Below are 14,355 nucleotides of genomic sequence, written 5' to 3' on the forward strand. Positions count from 1 at the left end.
CAGTGTATCTGATTAAGTGTATATGTATCTGACATAATATATGCATGTGTTTGAATAATAGTTTATGAATCTGAGTTAAGAAATCTAAACTTTGCTAACTCACCAAGAAAGAGAGAAGGATTTTGATTGTTTTGATATTTTTAGGAGTTGTGATATGCCATATCCTTTAAAGTTGTTGCAAATGTTATTTATTTCTTAATTAATGACTTTTAGTCATACCTCTTAATTAAACATACTTCTTAATCAATGACTTTCAATTATATCCCTTAATTAGGCACACTAATTGATATAAGATACATGCATATGAAAGAAACAAATACATGTATCCGTGACCCAAAATATGACAAGGAATGTAATATTGCAAACTAGTGTGAATTGTGGGATTTGTATAAGTTACCCTAATTTGTATGGGCCGAATGAGCATAAAGAGATTTAATTAAGGATGAACTATGGGTGGGTAATTAGTACATTTTTTTTGGTAAAAATGACATAAATCTTGTAATATTAAGAGCTAATTACATCTTATCCCATTCTTTCTCAAATTATAAAAAAATCGTAAAGTTATAGGATCTCAGATACATCAAAAAATTTGTGGATATATAGATCACGGATTGTGAATAGTACATTACTCAATGAGAGAGATGTATCCGAAGGAGGATAGAGATGACAAGGAAATAGTCAAATACATGTATCCGTGACCCAAAATATGATAAGGAATGTAATATTGCAAACTAGTGTGAATCGTGAGATTTGTATAAGTTACCCTAATTTGTCTTGGCGGAATGGGCATAAAGAGATTTAATTAAGGATGAACTATGTGTGGGTAATTAGTATATTTTTTGGTAAAAATGACATAAATCTTATAATATTAAGAGCTAATTACATCTTATCCTATTCTTTCTCAAATTATAAACAAATCTTAAAGTTATAGGATCTCAATACATCAGAAAATTTGCGGATATATAACTCACGAATTGTGAATGATACATTACTCAATGAGAGGGATGTATCCGAGGAATTTTTTTTTTTGTGCTTTTTCTTAAATTGCAAGAATTTTTAGAAATTATGATATAATAAAACGTATGTTTATGTATTATTTTTTTTCTATTTTGTTGTGTGCGATAAGTGTAGTGGTATACCATTGTGGGTCCATGTTGGGCCTTCACAGCTTCGATTTGGGGTGTGTGGGAGGTGATCAATTGGTTACCATAACATTTCTTCTCTGGAATTGTTCCCGTCGTACGCACCGGATTGGCAACGCCCGGTGGAGGCAGTGACTGTGTAATGGTAGAGTAGGGGTTTTAGCGGCTCAATTTACGGAGAGCGTTTTTCATGGAGACAGAAAAATTATTTAGAAGAGAGAAACAAATGCTGCTACTCTTGACATTCATATGGACTTCAAAAAATTATGAGCTCCTTAACTCTATCCACACTATACTTCTAAAATTATGACTTGAGATTTAATACTTGTTGAAATTTGAAATTTTAGTACTACTCATGGTTTGTGTCTCAGGTTTGAGTTCCTTGAGAACATCAGAGTTGCTTGCCTTTGTTAAAGAGCTACTGGGACTTTCTGACATGAATTCAGATTTCATTGAACTCTAACACACCTTATGATAAAACCAAAAAAGAAATTTTAGTACGTACTTCTTTTCACTATATATATAAGCTCTGTTGGCCTCTGTCATTCTTAGTTTCTTAGCATCAACAACTATGTTTTGTGCGTTTTTAGGTGATGCTCCAACTAGACCTATTAAACCTTCTACTGTAATTCAGTTTTACTATTTCTATTAGCAATGTGATTGTTGCTATGGAAATAGCTAGTTCATAGAAGAATATATAGCAGGCAGAGACAAACTGATGGAAGACCGATAAGAAATGATACATTGATTTTCATGTTTGATAGTCTTTTGGCGATATTATGCCTAATGATGAAAAGCATGAACAAGTATATTATAGATTTCTAGACTGAGCACAAGTATGTGACATAACTATTTATGTCTATCAATGCCCTCAGCCCTGAAGGAAGAGCAGCTGAATGGAACTTCCATTCAGATATTACAATTACAGATGATGTAATTTATTTTCCCCGCTGAAGTGATGTTTGAGGGACGTTAGGAGGTTATTCCTACTGATATTCACTTTGATTGATATTTAAACCAGATTCAGACGCAATTTAACGGTCAGCTAGGATGAACTTAAAAAAACTCTATTCAGGTTATATGATGCGATGTATTGCTATTTGAAAACACTTTCAACATAAAAATAGCTCCTTTAAGTATATGAACTATGAGTTAGGGATTAAGAATAAACACTTTACATATCCTGCAGGGTTCATGTCATCTTTGGTTGGCAGTTATAAGAAATATAACTTTTGAAGTGGCTGCTCAACTTGCTGCATTTACTCCAGTTATAGCTGCTCAACTTTGCTGTATTTCCTGATGTCAGTTTATGATTCTGTACTATACAATGCCACATTAACATTGGCAGATTAGATTGGTCATTCCTTCCTATAGATGATCTAAACTAGATGTACTATCAAATGTGCCTAGTGCTATGCTTTTAGGTTAACCCCTTGGATGATCTCCGCAAGAATTCTGCCACCAGATTTGAAAATGCTGAAGAACTGTTCTTCAATAACTGGTTAGGAGTATCAAACTCGAGAATGTTTCCTGCATCAAACAAGACAGATTTTATCAGGTAATATAATCCATTTCGAATAATATGGTGTGTATTCTCAGCTGTTCTATGTCTTCCAACTTTTTGAGTTCTTATCCCATTGCAGGTCAATGGTTGCACTATAATCTGCCACTACTAATGTTATGCTGTTTTTTTTTTGTGTGTGTGTGCTTGAAGTGATAGTGCTAGGTCCTGTATCTTTACCTTCACCAAGAACTAAAACAAGATCATTATCGATAACTGTGGGTATCCGATGTGCCACTGTTATAACTGTACATCCATTTGTTTCTTCTCTTATAGTTTTCTGAATGACATTGTCCGTCTCTGTATCCACTGAAGCAGTAGCTTCATCAAGTACCAATATTCTCCTTTTCTGTAGCAATACCCTAGCTAGGCACACAATCTGCCTTTGACCCACGCTCAAGTTTTCTCCGTCTTCTGCAACTGCAACATAAAATTCTTGATCATTAATTTGAAGATCATTTGTTTCCCTTTCCAAATGTTGTGTATTTTGAAAATAAAGGTGGGTTCAGGCCACAGAACCTAGTATTTGTACCTGGTGCATCAAGAAGCCTTAGATCCTGCTTTACAATATCAGCTAAATGACATTTTTGCAAGACCTGAAATATGAAATCATTCTTAGAGTAAGTTACAAAGTCATGTGCGATTGCTCATAATACAGAATAGTATATCGTATTAAGTTACAAAGTCTCATACTTAGTCGAATAAAACAAAGAAAAAGAAGTTCAGAACATTACCTCCCAGATATCCTGATCTGTATGTTGTTGTAATGGATCAAGATTAGTCCTAATTGTTCCTTGGAACAAAATTGGATCTTGTGGTATTATACTCAACTTAGACCTCAGGTCTTGCAAACCGATTTTGGAAATGTCTATTCCATCGATAAGAATGCATCCCTCAGATGGTTCCACAACCCTGAAGAGAGCTTGGATCAAAGTAGACTTTCCACTACCTGTTCTTCCAACTACACCAATTTTCTTTCCCTCTGGAAAAGTGCAGGTTATACCTTTTAGAACTCTTGGGAGATCAGGGCTGTATTGTACATGAAGATCTTTAATTTCAATTCTTCCTTTTAGAGGCCAATCAGGTTTTGGCCTGGACTTTTCAATTATCAGTGGAGCTTCACTAGGAACGTCGCTGAACTGAAGTATTCTCTCAACTGATATCATTTTGTTCTCGACATTGCAAAGGTTCCATATAACCCAAGCTTGGAGAACATTAAGATTTAACCCATAGGTAGCTGCTAGTCCTGCTAAACCTGCAAACAGATGAAACATGTGACATCACACATTGAAGCCATTTACCACAGTGAAAGAAAGAAAAAGTTGTTATCATAGACTTTGGCTTCCTCAGTTTGTGTAAGTTCCTTAATCTAAGATTTGTTTCTTATGTCTACAGTCTACTCATGCATCACCAGAGATGCTGCCTGGAATTTTGTTGATTAACTGCCTGGGAATGTGCTACACAGGATGCATGAAATGGAAATGGAGAAGAATAAAAGCTTACTGGGATCTATAGCCTCTCGTGGAAGGTGTGCCAGGATGATGAGAAGAAAGAAGAATATGAGATTGAAGAGAAAGTTAATTCGAACACAGAGCCATTCCATTGTAGCAGAGTTGTGAAAGACAACACGAGAATAGTCATCGATGAGACTTAAACTCTTATTCAAGAATCGGTCTTCCTGATTAAAACAACGAATTGTTGCTACACCGTTGAGAGATTCAGAGAAATGATGCAGGATTGGAGCTTTCTGAATGCCAATCATCCTTGCCAGTTCTCTAGCAGTGGTAATGTAATATGCCTGCAATAAGAATTGAATCATTAGCACTAAGGCCATATTTATGGGAAGTAAAATACTCATTGTTTGCATTCCAATAATTTTCTGACAGTTAAAAGTAAATAGGGACCAAAAGTAACTTCAGGTTGAGCTTCTTATTACCTGATACCACATGGAGAGGGCAAGTATCAGAAGGAAGAGAAAAAAGATCTGCCAGGCAACATTGGACATAAGGACAACAATGCTCAATAATTGAATAAGTGCAAATGCTAGTCCAGCCAATCTATATGGAATATCTGTGTCCACGATGCTTTGGTCTGTAGAAGACTGACAAGAAAGAAACAAAACTTGAAGTTCAGTAAAGATGCAGCTAGAAAGTCATGTTTTGAGAAACAAAGAACTTAATATAGACACATTTCAAGACAACCAGATCATTTCAGCTGCTACACTCACCCTATTGAGAATTCTGCTGGAAGGGGTGGAGTCAAAGAATGACAACGGCGCTCGGAAGAGTGATTTGATCATTCCAATGTAGAGCTTCTGAGCAGTCTCAATTGCGATAGTTGAAAGCATAACTGCTCTTCCTAAGATGAAAAGAGAGCTTCCCCCTGACATCAGCACGAAAATTCCAATTAATCTCTCGCTAGTAACCCTTCCTTCTTCTTCTGTTCCCCATGCAATCCAGTAGTTGCTTGCCATCTGCAGTCCCTGGAAGAAAACTTGACATAGAAGGACCGGAAGTACAAGGGCCCCTTTATACGCCGAGGTCACAAAGGTCGAGTAGACTTTCCATTTAACTCGACCTGATACTGCATCTTCCTGCTGAGTTCTTCCTAAGATCCTGTTGTCACAGGTAAGATCTTCAAAGCACTCTTCGACTTCAATTTGGTTATTCTGATGCTTACCCTTGGTTACACAGCTGCACTTTTGGGAAGGGTTCACTTGATCTAATGATTTACTGTGAGCCACCATATGCCTTAGGAGCTCACCATCTGGATCTGCAATCAACTTGTTATACTTTCCTGATTGAACAATTCTTCCGTCCTTCATTACCTAAGCATATCAGGTAAGCATAAAAACTAAGATATACTTTTCTAGTTTGTTTCGATCAACTGAAAACCAATAGCTTAAGATAGTTTTAACTTACCAGGATGAGGTCAGAAGTATCTAAAAATTCCAACTGGTGAGTGGCATAAACAACTGTTTTTTCTTGTAGATGTTGGATTAAGCATTTCTGCAATATGATGAAGGATTGTAGCACATCAATAAGAGCAACTAGATTACTGAAAAGAATTCTACAAAAGTAGGATGTACTTGCCTTGAACATATGAGCTCCGGTTTGTGCATCAACTGCACTGAAAGGGTCATCTAGCAGATAGATGTCTGAATCACTATAAATAGCTCTGGCCAACTGAATTCTTTGCTTTTGTCCACCACTTAGGTTCATTCCTCTTTCTCCTACCAAATTTAGATCTCCGTCAGCCCATATCTCAATGTCACGTTTCAAAGCACATCGTTCCACGACATCATCATAACGTGCTTTATTCATTTCGTTGCCAAACAGAACATTGTCTCTAACAGTGCCCGTCTGAATCCAAGCACTCTGTGGTACAAATGCCTTCGAACCATTAATCTTAATACTTGATCCAGAAATTCTAGGAATCTCTCCCATAATACTACAGAGTAAGCTTGACTTTCCCGAGCCCACTGAACCACATATTGCTACTTTCCACCCTTTCATTATCCTGATTTTCTCAGTTATCTTAATTGTTGATTTCTTGGACTCATTTGTGCCCCAAGCATACTCTCCTGGTTCAAGTTCGATCGCCACTTCAGAAGTGTTAGGAGTATTATAGCTTGTTAACTTCTTTTGATCTTCCTCTCTCATGAAGTCTTGAATCCTATCAACTGAAACTTTTGTCTGGGCAACCATGGAAATGAGCTCGGGCAAGTTGTAAATTGGTTCTTGTAGAATCCTGAAAGTTGCTAGTGCTGAGAGAACTGCTCCTGATGTTAATGGTGTTTTTAGGATGATACAAACACCAAAGGTTACAACTGAGACGAGCGTTGGTGAGGCCCAAAAGAGGAAAGCCACAGCAGAACATGTATAAAGGTATCTCTTAAGCCAACCTCTCTCATTTTCTCTAAGTTGAAGCAGCTTCTTCAAGAAAGTGGACTCCCATGAGTGCAGTTTCAAGACTCTCATGCTTTTTAAGGTCTCTGAAGTGGCTTTAATTCTCACGTCCTTCGCTTCCATTATCTTTGAGTGGAGCTTCTCTTGCATATTGGCAAGTGGTGTGTTGCTAACCATCACAAATATGGTCGAAAGAAGAGCAGCAATAGAGGGAGCAGCACCCAAATTCCTGTATAAGATAAGCAGGGCAAATGTAACCTGAACAGGCAGCAACCAAACTCCATGAATATACCAGCAGAAGTCTCCAATTCTCTCAACATCAACATTGATGAAGTTTATGATCTTCCCGTCTTTTGTTCCGCCATACTTTATGGACAAAGTTCTTTTATATATCAATGCCATCAGAGCGGCTCTGACTCGAACACCAATCCGGTTAGCTCCAAAGTACCATTGCCTTTGGGACAGTGACTCTACTGTTTTGGCAAAGAAGAAGATGAAGGCTAAGATCATTCCGTCTTGCCAATTGGACTCATCTTTCTTTTCAGACAAAAAATTCACAAAGCTTGTTATCAGCAAAGGACCAATATAGGAAGCAATTGTGTTGACTCCTACATAAGCAAACAGAAGCATGAAATTAGTTTGTTTACAAAAAAGTTTGCTTAATTGAGTCTTGAAAAATCAAGAATTACCTGCAAAAACTGCATTACAGGCAAGTGGTCTCCAAATCATACGTAGTATGGCATCAGGGAGGGAGAAAGAAGAAGCTTTCTTTTCGCAAAGCGCGTCTTCCAACAAAGAAGCAGCTTCATTAGAAGTCTCAGTGTGAGGAATTGAAGGTATGTGCTCTACTCTAAGCTTTTCCTCATGACCTTTCTTGAATAGTGGATTAAGCCACCTGAATGTGATTAGGCTCCAAATACCAGCACTAGAAAATGCATCATCATGTATATTTACCTCATCTTTTTGAAGGAATGGCTGTTCAGTTTCACTGTATTTGTTGGCTGGTACTGGCAAGGCATTGAAACATAGAAGAATTGACAATGGTAGGGAAGCAAAATCAATTATATTTGCCTTGGGAAGAAAATGTGGAGCGTTTGTATATATATTATAATGTTTGAGAAGATGAAATGAGACTAAAATTATCTCAAAAATACTAGAAAAGAACCACCATATGATGAGTAATAATGGCCACCTTTTCTCTCTGTTTAATGAATAGGCTGCAATTACAGTTGCTACACTCCATGTCATGACAGAAAAAACAGACTCTTCAAACACAAAAGCTCTCAACTTCCAGAATTCATGTACACAAAATCCCAAGTAAGAAATAGCTATTGAGAAATTCAATAAAACTGTAATCTTGATGAAGAATGTGGATTTTCTCCTCTTCTCCCTTTTTTCTACAAAACCCTCTTCTTCCTCTTCTCCATTTTTCTTGAAAAAATCTACCAAGAAACATATGAGTAAAATCAAGAAAAAAGCCACATTGATTAGCCTTAGAGTGATGTCCATCTTGGTTGACACCAAAAATCAAGAAAATCCCACTTTTGAACTAACCCCTTAAAATAAAAACCTACTCTATTCTACTTACTATATAAAAAGAAGCTTGGAGCACAAAAGGCAAAAAGTATTTTTAAAAAAAGTTAAGCCAAAAGCATAAATATCCATTCAGAATCATATAAAAAAAAATAGACTATACTATGAAGAAGAAAGCACGTGCCTTTTTGAAAGTTTGGTGGAATTATGATGAAGAGGAATCTGAGTATCAACCAGAATGGTTAATGAAATTATGGATACAACTCTATTTTATGTAATGCTTATATAATAGTGAGTGGCGTTTGGTTTGATGTATAAGGTATAATAATTTAGGATTATTTTATTTCACGTTTGGTTAGATGTATTAGATAATTCTGAAATTATTTAGCCCAATATTTATGCAAAATAAGTTATCTCATATACATGGTGAAATAACATATTTCGAAATAACATATCTTGACATAACTATTAGGATTTTGCTCTGATTTTCTTACCTTATTTGAAGTTTATTTTTCCCTAAAAGAAAAGACTAAATATATTACTATAAATGTTTTAACTTTTTCTTGAAGGAAAACATTATTTTTTTCCATATTTGGTTTATTCTTTTCTTAGAGAAAAGATTTGGAGATCTATAAATTAAATTAAAGATCCTTATTCTCATGCTAAAACACAATAGCATCCACAATATAGACGTTTATGAGGAGATTTATTCTCTCAACAGTTAATATTATATGTTTTTAGTATAAATTTTTACCATTTGATTTATCAATATCATAATTTGCAATTATAAGCTTCCGTATGATATCCTAATAATTTTCGAACCAACAATTCAGAATAAATTATCTCGGATAATTAAACAACCCCTTAAGTAATAACAAGTGCAATCACATCAGTAGATTCTTTTCCAAAATTTATGTTTACAAAATGAGTCAGCCAAATTTTCCGCTGACCAAAAATGTCTTCATGCATTTCTTAATTTTAGTTTGTGTCTCTTCTTGCAAATGACTATTAGCAATTTTAAAAAAATATTATCTCCTACAGTATATTACTCCCCGCCGTCCAAATTTATATCATTCAAATTTCAATATTCAAACAAGAATTTTTTATATATAATTATTTTTTGATATATTTTGAATTATTAATTATTTACTTATAAAACTTTTTGTATAGTTTTCAAATATATAAATTTTGTTTCAAAAACTTTAAAGATTTCATAGTCAAAATTAAAATGATACACTATCACAATTTGAACGATATTATATAAATTGAGATAGAGGAAATATCTACGTAGGTTTTTGGAGAATAATTCATGTTAGTATCTTAACCTCAAATTCAAGTTGGAATGTACTCTCAGTTTACTTTTACTTGTACACTTTGAATTTTGCACGTTCCATAAGAAATAATAATTAATATGAGTATTTAACTCTAATATTCATATTTTTTGATGTATAGTCTTAGGTCTTGAAAAATGATTTGGATAATAAGTAATTAATATGAAAAGTACAATATAAAAATAATAATTATATTTTCTTGATACGTTAAAAGTGACAAATAAAACTAAAAATCTAATTTTGAGATAGTATAAATAAATGATTAATGGAGTGAGTATTTGGAATTGAGACATTTAATTACTCACACCTTGTAGCGTTTCAAGTGAGCACTAATAAATTGTGCTAAAATTATCATTCCTTAAAAGGAATGAATATCTATAAGACATATCGTATCGTTACAGGATACTTGGCTTGTTTCCAAAAAAAAGACAAGATGATATTTAATGTGAATAGTCAAAGAATCGAAAAATTTTAGTAGCTTAATTGATGGACGATTTTCACTTTTTTGGTGAGAATTCGATTTCTTATATTTGTAATCCTCTCCCCATTTTCCCATTTCACAAGAAGTCATTAATTGGGAGGAAATAAAAGAGACATTTTATAAGATGACAAAGTTAAATAACTTTTTCATTTTAAAAAATTATTTAATGACTTTATGTGAAACTTAGGCAAATTTAGTTTGCATGATTCTTTTGCAACAATAATTTAGTGACTTTTGGTGATATTTTAGTTAAAGTTAAAGTAATTTTTTGTTATGAGAAAAGAACTTTAGTGACTTTCAGTGTAACAAAATAAAATTTGGGTGGCCATCTACGACATTACCCCTTCAAATTTTTTGCAACATTTGATAACTTTAATACTCCCTCAATTTTATAAAACTCACATTTTTTAGTCGGTATTAAAAAGAATGACACATTTTTATATGTAGTAATAATTTAATTCTAACATATCCATTTTACCCTTAATAAAATGATTTATACCCTCTCAAACATCAATGATTCACTCCCTCCCTTTCTATTTACATGTCGTCCTTATTAAAAATAGATGTTCCTTTATATTTGTCGTCACAAAATTAATGCATAAATAACATTATTCTTCATACTTTACCCTTTAAAAGTTATTAACCTTGAAAATATACATTTGACCAACATAGAAAAAATAAGTAAGTAATTCATGTTAATTGGTCAAATTAGTTAATCAAAGTAAATAAATTCATGTTCATTGAAAACTTGACTTCAAGAAAACACTAACTAAGGTTCCAATGGTAAACTTACCTAGTTTTTCTTATGGGATGTAAAATCTAAAACAATGACAATTAAGTACTCCTTCCGTCCCTAATTACTTGTCCACTTTTTCTTTTTTATTTATCCCTAAAGCTTGTCCATTTTGACAAATCAAGAAAGAACAACTTTCTTTTACCTATTATATCCTCAATTATTTACTTTGAAAAAGGTAGAACTTCTTAAAAATCTTAAGTTTTTAATTCATCGAATTCATACTTAATAGGGGTAAAATAGTAAACTCACTATGTCAATCATTGTTTTTTTAATAGGAGTGTCAATTCAAAAGGGGACAAGTAATAATTAGGGACAGAAGGGGTAGCAGAACGGAGAGAGTATTTTAGATCAAATGACAAATTTTAAAAATCTTTATTGTTATCTTAAACTCTGTGTCAATCCAAACTACATCACATAAATTGATACGAAGAGAATACTGAAATTCAAAAGAACCCTACAACTAGAGTCCTAGGTAGGATATTATATTGCAAAGTATAAGTTAGCAAGTCTCCAATGCCATGGAGAGGGGTAGGGTTAGCTTGTGTCAAACTTGTGGGGGCAGAAGCATTTGGTGCTATTAGAACAGAAGGAGCACGCGGTGGCTAAATGTGTGCGTGTGGGCTGTAAAAGAAAAACACAGTTCATGGATGTTTGTCTCGTGCTCCTTCTCTTTTTTTCATATACACATGTAGTGAAGGCATAAAGTTGTGCACTACAAACTAATAAAGTTGCCTTAGTCATGAACCATGAACCTTATCCTCCTCAATTCACACTCCTATTACCTTTTTCTTTTTCATAAATGTGGTGTCTAATACTATATTTGCTTTATATATCGATCTCGATTATTTTATCAGATATATATTACCTCCTATCCACATATGTATTAGGTAATTTCGAGAAGAAATTATTCAGCGTATTTTGTCTTTATCGAGATTTGAAATATGATCTCGAGATCTGTTATTTTCATCCATTTCATTGACAAGTACTAGATCTCAATTTTTCTTTTTGCTTATCCATGCTATCATTTTATTGTGGTGTCCATACAATTTTCTTTAGGTTGATTATTTTTATTAGATACGCGTTATTTTCTACCAACATATGTATTATTACGAAATTCTACTAATTACAAATAATGAGAAGAAATTATCTAGCATATATTGTCTTAATTGAAATTTAAAATCTGATCTCGAAATCTATCATTTTCATCCACTTCATTAAGAGTTACATCATACTTTTTTCTTTTTTGCTTATCCATGCTATCATTTTTTTTATGAATATAGTGTCAATTTGCTATAGGTTGATTATTTTATTAAATACGTGTTATTTCCTATCAATTATGTATTAGGTAATTCTATTAATGACAAATAATTAGAAGAAGTTGTCTTAGCCTATTTTGTCTTTATCGAGATTTGAAATCTAATGATCTCTAGGCTTATCAATTTTATCCATTTCATTGATAGCTAAATCATACATTTGTGCTACTTATTCATACTACAATCATACATTTGTGGTCTCAAAACTCTAGCTTAAAAGTAACTACAATCTTGTTTTATTTTCTTTAAAATAAAGGGGAAAAGTCAGAAGTATTCTTTGTTTCATGGGGTTCATGTGATCGTTGGAATGTTTGTTTTTTGTTCTGTCACACTAGATCGCAATGTTTTTATGTATATGGCATTTAGAAGGTGATATGACAAAAGATAAATTATTAGGAATACTTTCACTTTTTAGTTAAATATCCATATGATATGATCTATCACGGTACCCTAAAATTACTGGCACTTTTCTATTCATAATTAAAAGCTACTTACTAATTTTTATTTATTCCAAGTGATAATATTGCATTTATACCATTTGAATTGATAACCATATTGTATAATATAATGTTGAATATATGAAATATATACCATTGTTAGCGAGAGTTGTGGTGGAGTGTTAAGTACCCTTTCATCCTTAATCAGATATCTCGGATTCGAATTCCTCTGAGTATGGAGTCACCTTTATTAGTAAGCGCTAGAATACCATTAAATCCTTGCTTATAGTGTAATATTTCCAATACTATATATCTATTTTGTTATAATAACCACTACACAAACTATAAATTACTATATATCATAGAGAATCATTTGCTACATAATCTGAACTATTGTTATAATTTTAGTTAAATAAGAAAATTATAATTTATAGTATTCTAAGTATAGTTTTTAAATATTTAAAATATCAAAATAAATCTAATTAACTTAACTTTCGAAAAGTTAAATACAAAATTATTTTTAAACTAAAGGAGTTTAAAGTAATCCTTTTATCATGCTCCCCACTTGGAAAAAGGTCAGCATCTCCTTTAACTTTTTGGACAAATGGGGGTATTGTAATACTCTCTAGGAGCTTCAAATCCCAGCCAAAGCTGACTCTTATGAATAACCACTTGTCAAGTATTTGTTTGGTGAATGTTATTTTGTCCTATTAGTTTGTATAATTGCTCACTGGTTGATATAATTTTTTCCACGAAGATTGAACTATTGCCTAACTACATTTTTATTAATCTGACGTAACCATCTTATTTAAAAGTTTAAGTTAATACAAAAACATACTTATAACTATTTATTTGACACATCCCTTCATGTGTGTTGATGACAAAGCAAAAAATTCTTCTTTATTTGAATGAATGTGGATCGCACAAGTTTTTAACACCTTGTTTGAAATTTTGGATGGTTGTTACACATTTTATTGTATTGTCTTGTTAGTTTAAATACAATGTTTCTTTTGATTGCTTGCTTAATTCTATTGTATTGTATCGTTTAAATTCATTGTTAGATAACGACGAAAAGACTCATTTTATGTAACGATTGATTTGGTGTGATCCTGTCGTTACCTTGATACCTTTTTCTCATTTTGTCTTTATTTATTATTTAATAATTATATTCGCTACTTTTTCATAGCAGTTCTACCACGTACCTAGAGCCGTCAATATGGGCTTGGTCCGTTGGGCCGGCTTGGCCTAACCCATGATTTTATAGGGTTGGACTACGGATTTTGGAGCCCATTTAAGAAAATGGCTTTTTAGCCCGACCTGAATAAGTCTGCCGATTTGTGGGGCTTAAGAAATATGGATAGGGCCCGGCCCGTGGGCCAAATAAAAATTAATAAAAAAATAAAAATAAAATAGAGTATTAAAAATAACAAGAGTCTAAACTGAAAATTTGTTTAAAGTTTGAAATATTACAATTTAAATACAAATTAGGTTTATAAAATATGTACTACATATAATAAAAATCCCCTAAAATTTATAGGGAATCACTACATAGGCCATAGCCTATGGAATATTGTCATAGTTTTTGTGTTTTATTATGATCATTGGAAAATAATTAGGTTAATATATCTATTTAGCTATTTATGCCTTTATTTGAAATCAAACTTAATAAATATTATAAAGTAATTTTATTTGTGCATTTGATAAACAAGTAGTAACACTAACAACATGCAATATTTCTTGTCGATATTTATTATAATATTTTTAAATTATAATTTAATTTAAAAAATTATAAAAAATATACTTTTAAGAAAAGAGGGTTGGCCCAGCAAAGCCCGTAGCCCACGTACTTGTGG

At 33.0% G+C, this 14,355-nt stretch overlaps 1 protein-coding gene across 1 annotated transcript; it reads right to left on the bottom strand.

Annotated features, from left to right (window-relative positions):
- Positions 1–2,252: 2,252 nt before the first annotated feature.
- Positions 2,253–8,375, bottom strand: LOC125867705 (putative ABC transporter C family member 15). The gene is made up of 10 exons (XM_049548271.1): positions 7,301–8,375; positions 5,796–7,219; positions 5,625–5,711; positions 4,931–5,530; positions 4,640–4,804; positions 4,207–4,501; positions 3,438–3,958; positions 3,236–3,299; positions 2,884–3,123; positions 2,253–2,672 (listed from the first exon to the last, which is right to left on the bottom strand). The coding sequence occupies exons 1-10, from the start codon at positions 8,118–8,120 to the stop codon at positions 2,563–2,565; spliced, it is 4,326 nt and encodes a 1,441-aa protein (XP_049404228.1). The 5' UTR covers positions 8,121–8,375; the 3' UTR covers positions 2,253–2,562.
- Between the last annotated feature and the right edge of the window lie 5,980 nt (positions 8,376–14,355).

Source organism: Solanum stenotomum, chromosome 6, assembly GCF_019186545.1.
Source record: "Solanum stenotomum isolate F172 chromosome 6, ASM1918654v1, whole genome shotgun sequence".
In the NCBI taxonomy this organism is placed as follows: Eukaryota; Viridiplantae; Streptophyta; class Magnoliopsida; order Solanales; family Solanaceae; genus Solanum; species Solanum stenotomum.

Bases quoted from the DNA above. Each gene is read 5' to 3' on its own strand.
- LOC125867705 (XM_049548271.1), bottom strand. From the start codon at position 8,120: ATGGACATCACTCTAAGGCTAATCAATGTGGCTTTTTTCTTGATTTTA. The intron at 3,959-4,206 runs GTAAGCTTTTAT...ATCTGTTTGCAG, and splicing joins ACGAGAGGCTATAGATCCCA to GTTTAGCAGGACTAGCAGCT. The intron at 3,300-3,437 runs GTAATGTTCTGA...TTCATATTTCAG, and splicing joins CAGATCAGGATATCTGGGAG to GTCTTGCAAAAATGTCATTT.